This window comes from Paroedura picta, chromosome 5 (assembly GCF_049243985.1).
Source record: "Paroedura picta isolate Pp20150507F chromosome 5, Ppicta_v3.0, whole genome shotgun sequence".
Lineage (NCBI taxonomy): Eukaryota > Metazoa > Chordata > Lepidosauria > Squamata > Gekkonidae > Paroedura > Paroedura picta.
The window spans coordinates 85,398,089-85,410,855 of NC_135373.1; the positions used below are offsets into that span (position 1 = coordinate 85,398,089).

The following is a 12,767-nucleotide window of genomic DNA, read 5'->3' on the forward strand; positions in this document are numbered from 1 at the left end:
TATTATCATATTTATTAACAGCATGCTTTCAGTATCCCTTCACAGGCTGTGTAGAAGGAAACTACTTACTTGAGGGTCCCTGGGAGTCTCTGATCTCACCATGATTCTGGACGTGCAGCGCAATTCAGTGTGCAGAACAGCGAACGAAAAAGGCCAGGCCAAAACATACACACACCAAAAGAAGAACACAGCAGAGGAGGCAGCCACAACAAAAGGAAAAAAGAGGAACAAGGGAAACAGTATGTTAGTTAATAACTAAAAAAACCACATGCAATAATTTTTATCAGCATTACACAGCTCCAGATAGAGGAACTGAAGCAAATAAAAAAACACATAGGCAAGTATGCTTGGAGAAGGCCATTAGCAGATTTGCTGTTAGTGAAAGGCTGAGTCTCTCTACATTTTTTAAATTTCCTGATCATGTATGCAGAACAAGATTCAAAATTTAAAATAAGGTGACTGAACATTCACCTATAAATAGCTGCAATGATGCTGCTAGTACAAAATCATGCTAACGTGGGCTAAATAAATGTTGCGGGATTTTTAAAGTACCGTATTTGCCGGCGTATAAGACGGCTTTTTTCCTCTGAAAAACATGCCTCCAAGTGGGGGGGCCGTCTTATACGCCGGGTGCTCTTCTGGCGAGCGGCGGTGGGCGGCGAGCGGCGAGCGGCTCCCCCCCACTGGGTGAGCTGCGCCGGCGGGCGGCGAGCGGCGGCAGGTGGCGGGGAACGGCGAGCGGCGGTGAGCGGCTCCCCCCCACTGGGTGAGCTGCGCCGGCGGGCGGCGAGCGGCGGCGGGTGGCGGGGAGCGGCGAGCGGCGAGCGGCGGCGAGCGGCTCCCCCCCACTGGGTGAGCAGCGCCGCGGGCGGCGGGCGGCGGGCGGCGGGCGGCGAGCGGCGGCGAGCGGCGAGCGGCAGGCGGCGAGCGGCTCCCCCCCCCACTGGGCTCACTCAATATTTTGAGTTGAAATGTTGGGGGGTCGTCTTATACGCCCAGTCGCCTTGTACGCCGACAAATACGGTAAGACTGTTGAAAAATAAAAATTGAATCTTACAGGAAAAGTGGAGTTTTATACAACAGTATATACATTACAGTGTGAAAACATGGATTTCACTGAATAAATATACCAAAGATTACCCAGCTTCATTCCCAAGTAGCTTTTTCTCCAGAGCATTTATAAGGCATTACCTACCTGAAATGCTAGTGAACCAGCAAAGGAAATCTTAATATTATTTTTGTACAGTATAAGGCTGCAACACTTGAAGAATTTTAGAAGTTGTGTTATACACTGTTTTTTAAACTTTGTACTGGAAAATATGGTATTATATATTAAGATAATTGTTCCTTTTATCATTTTTTTATCTTCAAAAAAGCCATGATATACCACAAGAAATTTAAAACATAAAAAATAAAGCAAGTTTTCCACTACTGCACACACAAAAACAAATATATCATCCTGCTTCTTAAGCATTTAAATTTTGATACTCCCCCACCAAATAAACCAATAACAACTTGATAGCAGTTCTGTCCAAGTGGAAGAAGAACAGGGGCTACTAAACCTCCCTCATCCTTCAAGTGTCACCCATTCCACTTTCAGAACATCAAAGTTACCAGGGAAATGAAGGGCTATCTGAATAGGTATGGCTTTTTTAACCCTCTAGTGTCTAGATTAGCTGATGCGGCTGACCTCAGTTAATACTGCACTTCCATCTTTGACTTCAATGTGAATATGACCCTAGGCAACAAGTGCTTAAGACGTTCAGCCTGGAAAAGCCTAGTGGTGATATCTGCATGGGCTGCCTCTTCCTCTCCTGACCATTCGCCACCTTCCTTCTCTGACAGGGAAATGATACAGTGTACAAGTTCCCCTTCCTCATTCTGAGAATGGGGCCTGCTTCTCTCCCATCATGCTGCATCTGCATGTACTCTGGTGAGGAGGGAGCCTCACCTGGTGCAGGTAATGTGTGCCCTTTCATAATCTGAGGCCTCAGATGAAAATATTTCAGACTCCTGGTGGTCCCTGGCCCCAAGGAAGCCTGCTTGACCTCAACCACAGCCAGAGCTTTCACCATTCTGGACCCAACGTGGTGGAACCAGCTCCCAGAGGAGATCATGGCCCTGACAGAACTCAAACAGTTCTGCAGGACCTGCAAAAAGGAGCTCCTTTACCAGGCATTTGGCTGAGGTCGATCTGAACCACCGCTTCCCACTGGCCCCCCAAGCCTCCCTCCGACAACCATTACAGATCCGCCCAAACCTCAGTACGAGTTAATCAATGTTCCTAGTATTCTATTGTTCTACAATGTTTATTACTATCACTATCTTTTTATCATTGTTACTGTTGCTACTACATCACTATAAACAGAGTTAATTGTACTGTTCCTGTTTTATGTAAACCGCCCTGAGCCTTCACGAAGGGCGGTCTATAAATAAAATAAGTAATAACTATGATCCCAATGGCCTCTTTGTGGTGTGTGTGTATCCTAGTCACAGACAGTCTCATAATTCACAAGAAGTGTGAGGGGGGGGTCTGCTCCTGTGGGTCCTAATCTTCCACCAATGCAAAAAGTCAAGGAAGAGCTGTTCCTCCTCCTCCTCTCAGAATCGGGTTCCTATGCCATGGTAGCATAGTTGCCTTCCCCGCAGCTAGCTGTGTAACTGGCACCTAATTGGCCTGTGTGGTAATAGGTACTATGTTCCCCCTACATTTCTAATTATATTCTTACCTCTTTTTTAAAATAAAAAGTTAATAAGGGAGGGGGGAAAGAATCCTGTTGCAAGCATAACACTTTAGAAGAGATTAGCTAGATGGAACATGCTTATTACTACCACTCTTTGGTCATTTCATGCCTGCCATTAGTTGTCAGGCTCAATTTAAGGTACTAGCTATCATTTGGGAGGCCCTTCAAGGCCTTGCTCCCGCATATCTACAAGACTACCTCTCCCTCTATGCTCTACTGTGGCACCTTTGCACATCTAATCAGGGTCTTCAGGTGCCACCCTGCAAATAGGAAAACTGCAAGTACATGTTCTTTCTCCATCGTTGCTCCCACTTTATAGAATGGCCTTCCCTAGGAAGTCAAGAAAGTTTACATTACCTTGGCTTTATAAAACTATGCAAAAATGCATTATTAAAGAGAGATTTTTTTACACAGGAAATAGGATTCCACTAGTATGAAATAGTACAAAATAATTTAAGAAATTACTTGGCTAAATGACTAGGGACCATGTCTATGCTGCGTATAGTTCGCTGTAAGTAGGATTCGGGTATGTAATTTTTGCATTGTTCAATGTGTCAAATTAATAATTACGCTTTGCTTCAATTCTGTTCTTTAGCTTCCATTTGGTTGGTTCCAGATTTCTACATTCCTAATCCTATTTCATTATTATTATTGTTATCCACATTGAGTCACAGTGAAAAATGCAGACGATATGTATTTCTAACTATTATTCTTAATAAAAACTCTAACATTTTTCTAAGAAATGAAGTACTATGCCTCAACTCCAGTTTAAAGTAAATCCTACCACAAAAATTGTGGTAGTAGAACTTGTGTCTGAATTTAAAGTTCCCAAGCTTTCCAAATTGTCCCTTGAGAAACAGGTAATATGAATTTCAAATCTATTCTACCTGTGCTAGAAAGCTTAAACAAATAAACAAAAATAAGATAATCTCTAAGAATGAGAGAAAATGCACTAAACTCGATTTCTATTTGCATCAGCAACGCTAGCCATTAATGGTAAAGTCATGAGTGGGTTATACTACCAGCAGCATTTTCTTTTAAAAGAGTAGGAGAAATATAGTGTAACCAGTAAAGATATCAGAAGCAGGATCCCATGTTATCTGACAAGAGGTTAAAGATAACTTTGGTGGGGTTTTTTTAAGCCTATGTTTTATGCTGCATTCAGCTTAACTATAAAGTAACTTTCATGAGTATCAAAAATGTTAGAATACTGACAAGAAAGCTATTACACATGATATGGGACAGACTGAAACCGGCATTGCATAGCTGAACATTTATATAACATTTTAAAAAGAGACAGTTTTACAGTTACAGAAAGGCTGGAGAGAGGAGCACCGAACAAAGTTCCCTCAAAACCCATTACCAAAATGACATCATCTTGCCATCTTTCATATACAAGGTTTTGAACAAAAAATATGAAAATATAGCATCTTAAGCATAAATGGTTCAGAGTTGTACAATGCAACCATTATTAGATTAATTGGTACTTACCTAATGAAACAGAGCAGCAGGAAAGTCTAGCCACTAATACCTCAATCAAGCTTATACAACGGAACAAATGCCAGTAAGAGAAACACAGAAGCAAGAAAGCTGAGTGAAGCAGATAGAACCCAAGATTATTGCAATGGCAAGTATGTAAATATTTCAGCACTGCATATCTAATTACTTTCAAGGTGCTCCTAAGAGGCTAACACACAAGCCTACTGAGGTTTGCTTTTGTTACCTTATGTTCACAAAAAAGCAGGATTTTAACATCGACAGCTATACATACTTTTAACACTGGGCTTGAAGAGTTAAAGAAGCTAGTCTACACTTGGACGTATCAAATTATAACTTCATTTTATTTACAAGTTTCTTTTCATTTTTATGGTTCACTTTATTTTATTTATGTATGGTTCACTTTATTTATGTTTACATAAAATGTGGAGGTATACATTGAATCATAATAACAATAACAATAATCATAACAGGGGCTCAAAGTTTACAAAAGTTTGTAATACAATGGCAATTTTTATAACTTCTAACATAAGCCCATGGAGAGGTTGGTTTGGATTCACTGTGGAGGAGGGGGTGGTTCTTATATGCCACTTTTCTTTACCTGAAGAAATCTCAAAGCGGCTTACATTTGCCTTCACTTTCCTCTCCCCTTATCAGACACCCTGTGAGGTGGGTGAGGCTGAGAGAGCCCTGATATTACTGCTCGGTCACTACAGCTTTATCAGTGCTGTGGTGAGCCCAAGGTCACCCAGCTGGCTGCATGTGGGGGAGTGCAGAATCGAACCCAGCTCGTCAGATTAGAAGTCCGCACTCCTAACCACTACACCAAACTGGCTCTCAGTTGGAATTGTGGGCTCCCTGATCTCTGGGGCCAGGACAGAGAAAGCTATGGCCTTAATTGAGGTCCAACACACTTCTTTGGGGCCAGAGACCCTCAGCTAGTTGGTGGCGGCAGAGCATAGGGCACTTTTGGGGGTATAGGCAGGATATAGGTATATAGGTATAATGAGCCCAGATAGCATATGGCTTGAAGGTGATTATCAATACCTTAAGATTGATCCAGAATTCAACTGGGAGCCAGTGGAGTTGGAGTGCTGGCTGGATATGCGCCCTCCACAGTGTATTTGTGAGGATCCTGGCTGCAGCATTCTGGACCAGCTGCAGTTTCCGGATCAAGGTTAAGGGGAGGCCTGCCTAAAGCAAGTTGCAGAAGCCTAGTCTAGAAGTGACCGTTGCATGGATCACTGTGGCTAGATTCTGAAGCCAAGTAGGGTGCTAGTAGCTTGGCTTCACGTAGGTGGTAGAAAGCCTCCTGCACTACTCTCACAACCTGTGCCTCCATGGAAAGAGAGACATTAAGGATCACACCCAGGTTTCTGGCAAACTGAACTACTGATAGTTGCACTTGTCCAGGTTGGGTAGGCACGTTTCCTCGATTGGACCCTTCCTTCCCATCCATAGGACCCCCATCTTTGAAGGGTTGAGCTTCAGATGACTGCTTGAATCACCTTGTCACTGCTTCCAGGCATTTGGTTAAGGATTCAGGGGAAGAATCAGGGTTGGCCATCCATCAGGAGGAAGAGCTGGGTGTCATCTGCATATTGATGGCATCCCAGCCCAAACATCCACATCAGCTGAGCAAGAGAGCGCATGAAGATGTTAAATAAAATTGGTGAGAGGACCACTCCCTGTGGGACTCCACATGTGAGCTGGTGGGGGCTAGATACCCTCTCTCCTATAGGTACCCTCTGTCTGCAATCCTGGAGAAAGAAGATCAGACATTTGAGAGCTGTCCCTCGTATCCCAGCGTTGGCAAGGCAGTGAGCTAAGACCTCATGATCGATTGTGTCATACACTGCTGACAGATAGTGCAATCAGTCTTGATCCATCTTGGTCCAGCTGACAGCAGAGGTCATCCATCAGGGCAACTAAAGCTGTTTCTACCCCATGACCAGGCCAAAACCTCAACTTGAATGGGTCAAGGGCTGATGTTTCCTCCAGGAATGTTGATATTTGGTCTGCAGCAGCCCTTTCAACCAACTTCCCCAGAAACACTTGTGTGAGACGGTATGGTAGTTGTTAGGCTCCTGCAGATCCAGAGATGGTTTTTTAAAGAAATGGGTGTACCACTGCCTCTTTTAATCCTTCCACGAATTCTCCCATTAAGAAGAAAGGTTGATTATTTCCCGAAGGGGCCTCCCTATTCTTATGTCAGTTGTTTTTAGGAGCCCCAATGGGCATGGGTATCATGGGCAAGTGGTTGGCCTCGTTACTATTAGCATCCTGTCCACTTCAGCTAATGAGTGTCTTCTGAAGTAACTCAGTGTTTTCTCCAGAGACAGTCAAGACGCCTCTAGTTCACTTTGTGTCCAAGGTTGGAGGGAGGTCACGGTAGAGAGCTGAGATTTTGTCTGCGAAATTACTACAATGTTACTGTTTAAGCAATATACAGACTGCAAAATAAGGAGAGGTTAGCATATTCAAATATTCACCTCTCTATACCACCAACAATGCTCTCCTGTCAATTAAATGGGCTGAGATTAGATAGCCTGTCTCCATGTGATAGTATATGAATAATGATGTTTCTAGGCATCATGGCAACCTGGCACCTGGGATTTGTCAAATCCTGCTCTAATGAGCAGCTGGATACTATCAGACATGACCCCAGTGAGCAGCTGGCTCTTTCACTGCAGAAAGTAACTGTCCTTTGTTACAGTTTATAGACTCTATTCTGTTTACTATGCCAAGTCATCACCAGCTAGACGTAGGCATGGCCTACCCCAATCGGTATTTCTACCCCTACCTTACATTGCTGGGTAATCTTATCTCACTGTCATAATATTCCCCTCTAAATGCCTTGCATGCACATCTTTACTTGGGTGTTTGACAACACTGCATAACTGTAATAAGTATGCTTTTGGTCATACAAACTCCTATGGCTTAACACAGTGGTCCCCAACCTGCGGGCCCGGGCCGCGAAAGCCATGGCACCGGGCTGCGGCTCCCTCTCCCCGCCCCCCCCCCCCGCAGTAAAAAACTTCCCAGGCCACAAGCTTGTGGCCCGGGAAGCTTCTTACTGCGGGAGGGGGGGAGAGGGAATCAGGGCCGGGCATGCGCGGCCTGATGCGCGGGCGTGGCCTGCGCGGGCGCGGCCTGCGGGCGTGACCCGCACAGGCGCGGCCTGATGCCCTGCCGGTCCCCAGCCTCAGAAAGGTTGGGGACCACTGGCTTAACAGACTGAAGTGCTGTCAGAGGTTGTTTTTTTTTAAATTCTTTTTGCTTTGCAGCTGAACAGAGTGACATGACTACCCCATGGAAATAAGCAGGTAGTTCTACTAGACAACATCACATCTCCTGCAGACTCATTAGAGAACACCAGAGTGTTAACACAGAAATATATTGTAGGAGTATGCAGAAAGAACGAAAGAAGGAAAAGAAAGGCATTTTTCTGTTTACGTCTATTGCACTTGGGGGGAAAACTCTAATTTTTAAAAAGCCAGCCCAATGTTAGCTTGGCTTAAACTGAGCTGCAGGAGAAGCTGCCCCAGGATCTGTGTGTGGCAGAGGTCTCTGACTGCCTCGTGCAAACCTGGCTTGGAGCTCTCATTTCCCACCAACTTGGGCCGATCCTGACCTGACTCCTCTTGCAAGAGGAGCCAGCCCTAGCCAAGATGGCAATAGAGCTCTCAACTCTTACTGCCCCAGCTGATCTTCATTATAGCTGAATATCCTCAAATAACACCCCCCAATCAACTTTTATTCAGGCTCAGCTGTATCAGTGGCTGATTTGTTTCTCTGATATTTAATCATCAACTTAAATAATACCCCTAAAATACCAGGCAAGTTTTTAGCTCTGTGTATGCCAAATGTACACCCTTAATATATTCAGGCCTGATTATATTCTTTCACTTTCCGCACTGATTCAATACAGATTTTCAGGAAGGTTGTATCTAAAGATATCCTTCTGTGCACAAAAACATAGAGTGCTATGATTTACTCAGTCAGGTCACTGGCCCATCAAAACTAGCACTGTTTTTAGTGGATAGATTTTTTCAACGCCAAAATTCTTTTAACTCAGACTGACCCTGGGTAAAAAACATACAACATATGTCTCTACCATTGATCTATAGTTTTCCATAAACTTCAGATTGAATTTCATGGTTTGGCCTCTTTGCAGTAACAGAAAAAAAGAGAAGAAAATTTTATTCCGACTAGATACTTTACTTATACAATGTATCCTGAAAATCAATTTATTAACATATCATTCTGTGAAGGCCCATGGTAAAGTTAGAATTTTTGGAGAGAAAGGACAGAAAAATTTTAAGCTATTCTACCCAGCCCCAAAAGTACAACTTCATTACCCAGTTTGCAAAATAATGTGGGGGTATGGTATGCTACTAAACCTTTGGTACTACACATTAAGTTGTTTGGGATGGTGAGAACCAAGAAGGACTGTAAGGCACTCCAGAGAGATCTATTGAGGCTGGGTGTACCAGCACCAAAGTGTTAATTGAGGTTCAATGAAGGCAAGTGCAAAATAATGCACATAGGATTTTAAATAATGCTACTAATATATGTTGATGGTGTCCAAAGTGGCACTAACTGACTAGGAGTCTTGGAAGTCGTAGTAGATAACCCACTGAAAATGTCAACACAGTGTGCAATTGCAATAAAAAAGGCAAATGCTATGCTGCGGATCATTAGGAAGAGGACTGAAATCAAATCAGCCAGGATCATACTGCCCCAGTATTAAGCTATGATGTAGACTCATTCGGAATATTGTGTCCAGTTCTGTTCATCCCCCCCTCAAAAAAAATGGTACAGCATTGGAAAAAGTGCAGAAAGGAGCAGCTAAAATGATTAAGAGAATGGAAAATCTTCCCTATGAAGAAGGGCACAGAGGTTAGGGATCTTTAGCTTGAAGAAACATCAACTGAGGGGTGATATGACAGAGGTTTACAAAATTATGCATAGGACAGAGAAAGTAGTGCATTAAGTATTTTTTTCCGTCTCACAATATAAGAGCTTGTGGGCACTCAATGAAATTAATTAGCAGTAGGGTCAGGTGACACTATTTTTTTCAGATTTATTTGAAATTTTGCTCAGCTATTTCATAGGAAGTGCAACCCAACAAGCCAAACCACCTGAATAACAAAATGAACTCCAGAGGGTGGGCTGCCCTGAAGTTGCAGCTGGGTGGGTCACAAGCTGGACAGTACAAAAGAAGTTATCTGATAGTTAGGAAACTTCACTTATTTCTTTGTCCCTATTTTAGAAATTCAGAACAAATTCTTAATAGCTTTTTGTTAGCAATACCAGAATACAGACACTGGAGCAGTACTTTTCCATCTGAACTTATACCGATTTGATCTTTGTACAGATGTAATACATTACTTGCAGTAAATCATTCATTGGAATGGGACTTTAAAAATAGACTGAAGTCAATGAAGACTATTTCTCCCTCAATTATAAATCTGGTGCCATGTCTCTGAATTCATGCAAGTTTCTCTTTATTTTGTTTACATGCAGTACCACTGTACAGTCTTGATCTCATATATGTATTTTAGTTACAGATGTCTATGAAATTTCAAGATCAGTAATTACAACAAAGTTAATTTGAGTCAGAGATGTTCAATCAGTGTATTAAAATGTAAAGGCATAAGGTTTAAACCCCTAACACAGTGAGGGGACAGAAAACAAGGAGTGACTGGAGGTGAGGGGGAAGGTAAGCATTAAAATTAATTCTGTAATTTCAACAAAGTGGCTGAAAACATTGCTAGTTCAAGCCAGGATATTAATGAAACACAGTTTTAATGGGGTTTGCAATCCTAACTACTATTCAAGAATACTGGGATTTACCAAGCAGCATGAAAATACTGAATCTAGATAAGCTGCAGCATGAAATGCGAACTTACAAAACTGAATGGAGAGGGGACTGAAAACAAAAGCAGATTAGCAGCTCTAAACAAAGGCTTACCTGTTATACATTTCAGAGCCAAATAATAGTCAGTGTATAAACTATGATTAGCACAGACCATTTAGCGTGATATCTACAGAGCTGCTGTTCTGATCCACAAAAATCCTAGAAACGTCGAAGAAGTGAAAATGACAGCACTAGCAACTACTCTCTCTCTCTCTCTCTCTCTGTATGTATACTCTGTAGTTCAGTATACTGAACTTTACGAAAATTTCAAACCATGAGATTTTTTGCATCATAGCTCTATACTGGGGCAATTCTTTGAATAAATTCTCATTTTTAAAACTGAAGCTAGGTTCTGTGGTAACACACAACAACTGCAATGGGGTTTTATTACCTGCATCTTTCCTTTAGGATCAGAAATGTTACAAAAATAAAACCCCCATGACATATTTATTGTAAGATTTTTAAAGAAAAGGTAACGGTATCCCCTGTGCAAGCACTGAGTCATGTCTGACCCTTGGGGTGACGCCTTCTAGTGTTTTCTTGGCAGACTCAATACAGGGTGGTTTGCCATTCCCTTCCCCAGTCATTACTGTTTTACCCCCCAGCAAGCTGGGTCCTCATTTTACCATCCTCGGAAGGATGGAAGGCTGAGTCAACCTTGAGCCGGCTGCTGGGATCGAACTCCCAGCCTCATGGTCACAGCTTCAGACAGCATGTCAGCTGCCTTACCACCCTGCACCACAAGAGGCAGGTAAGATTTTTACATTTAGCTAAATATTGTAATACTAGTAATCAAGCTGTATTAATCATACAGCGGGCGCTAGGCACTTACGTGGTCGTGGGCGCAGCGTGGTGGTGGGCTGTCGGCGGGGGCTCCGTCGGGCAGCAGGGCCTCCCCCGGGCGGCGGGCTTGCGGCGGCGGTGGGCTGAGGCGGGGGGGGTGCCCCGGGCGGCCGTCTTTTTTCAGCGGCATCCTGATGCGGCGGGGGCTGCCCTGGGCGGCGGTCTTTCGGCAGCGTCAGGCCGGGAGCAACTGCGAGCCACACTGCGTGCGGCTCGCAGTTGCTGGGGCTGGGAATCAGAGGGACCAATCGGCAGGCTCCGATTGTCTGTCCTGAGGAAGGGTCCAATCTGGACCCTTCCTCATCACGGACACATCCCGCCTTAGAACCGCTTAACCATTTATTTAGTCCGTGACGCCCGCGGCACCACGGGCGGTTTAAAGATTATCGTTGCCATTTTATTTCTGATACTAAATGCTTCTCTGAATCTAGACAGCCATTATAGTTATTTGGAGAGAATGCACTGAATTTTCCATAACGTTATATATATACAATGTTACATAAACCAGGTAGGTATCTTTAGTATAGTAATGACAATACTATCTATAGTATAGTAATAACAATACTATTAACTTTCCTTTAAAAAAGGAAGGTATAGAAAACCTTTACTAGGCCTTATAACTTTACTTCCTTGAAATAGGGGTTTGGGGGAGAGATGGGGGGGGAACAGTCTCTTGCTCTAGATTCCTTTGCTAATAAAACTTGTATATACATAAATTACTCACCAAAACTCTATCAGGTTCCCCATCATTCATAACAGTATCCATGCTGAAGCAGAGCTTGTCTGTCTTTCACTCAAAGTTCTTCCATTCTGCAAACTGTGGGGGAAGAAAATTAACTAAGATACTGGATATAACACCACTTTGAAACTGTACTACCCTTTTGAATAATAATACAGTAAAGTAAGCTACAATTTAATACAATGTACAAGACAAGATGCAGTATCGAAACTGGTACCCCAACCCTTAGAGCCAGTCTATTGAATTTACTTATTGTCAGTGTACTTGTTTACAACAACAAACTTTATGGGAGGGAAATAAGAAATCCTTCCCCACTTTCTCTTGCTGGAGACTTAGCTACTTCCTCTGAATCACATCTTTAAACAGCCCGTGGCGCCACGGGCGCCACGGACTGTATAATTCGTTAAGCCCCCTAGAGGTGGGCTTTGTCCGTGATGAGGAAGGGTCCGGGTTGGACCCTTCCTCACAACAGACAATCGGAGGGACCAATCGGCAGGCGCGAAGCGCCTGCCGATTGGTCCCTCCGATTCCCAGGCTGAGCAACTGCGAGCCGCGCGCAGCGCGGCTCGCAGTTGCTCCCGGTCTGACGCTGCGGGAGGCGCAAAGCGCCTCGCGCAGCGTCAGACCGCCGCCCGAGGGAACCCCCAGCAGTCGCGCGAAGCGCGGCTGCTGGGGATTCCCTCCTTGCCGGTCTGACACTGCGGGAGGCGCGAAGCGCCTCGCGCAGCGTCAGACCGCCGCCCGAGGGAACCCCCAGCAGTCGCGCGAAGCGCGGCTGCTGGGGATTCCCTCCTTGCCGGTCTGACACTGCGGGAGGCGCGAAGCGCCTCGCGCAGCGTCAGACCGCCGCCCGAGGGAACCCCCAGCAGTCGCGCGAAGCGCGGCCGCTGGGGATTCCCTCCTTGTCGGTCTGACACTGCGGGAGGCGCGAAGCGCCTCGCGCAGCGTCAGACCGCCGCCCGAGGGAACCCCCAGCAGTCGCGCGAAGCGCGGCTGCTGGGGATTCCCTCTTTGCCGGTCT

At 44.5% G+C, this 12,767-nt stretch overlaps 1 protein-coding gene across 3 annotated transcripts in view; it reads right to left on the minus strand.

The window, feature by feature from the left end:
- Positions 1–12,767, minus strand: part of OSBPL8 (oxysterol binding protein like 8) — an 85,436-nt gene that overhangs the window by 62,108 nt on the left and 10,561 nt on the right. For 2 of the 3 annotated variants that reach the window (XM_077338864.1, XM_077338865.1), the window contains exons 2-3: positions 11,732–11,824; positions 70–106 (exon numbers count right to left, since the gene is read on the minus strand). In XM_077338864.1, coding sequence (XP_077194979.1) covers positions 70–106; positions 11,732–11,773 — 79 coding nt within the window. In that variant the 5' untranslated portion in view covers positions 11,774–11,824. Of the gene's footprint in view, positions 1–69; positions 107–11,731; positions 11,825–12,767 lie in introns of those variants that run through there. The other variant, XM_077338867.1, reaches the window with a different exon arrangement.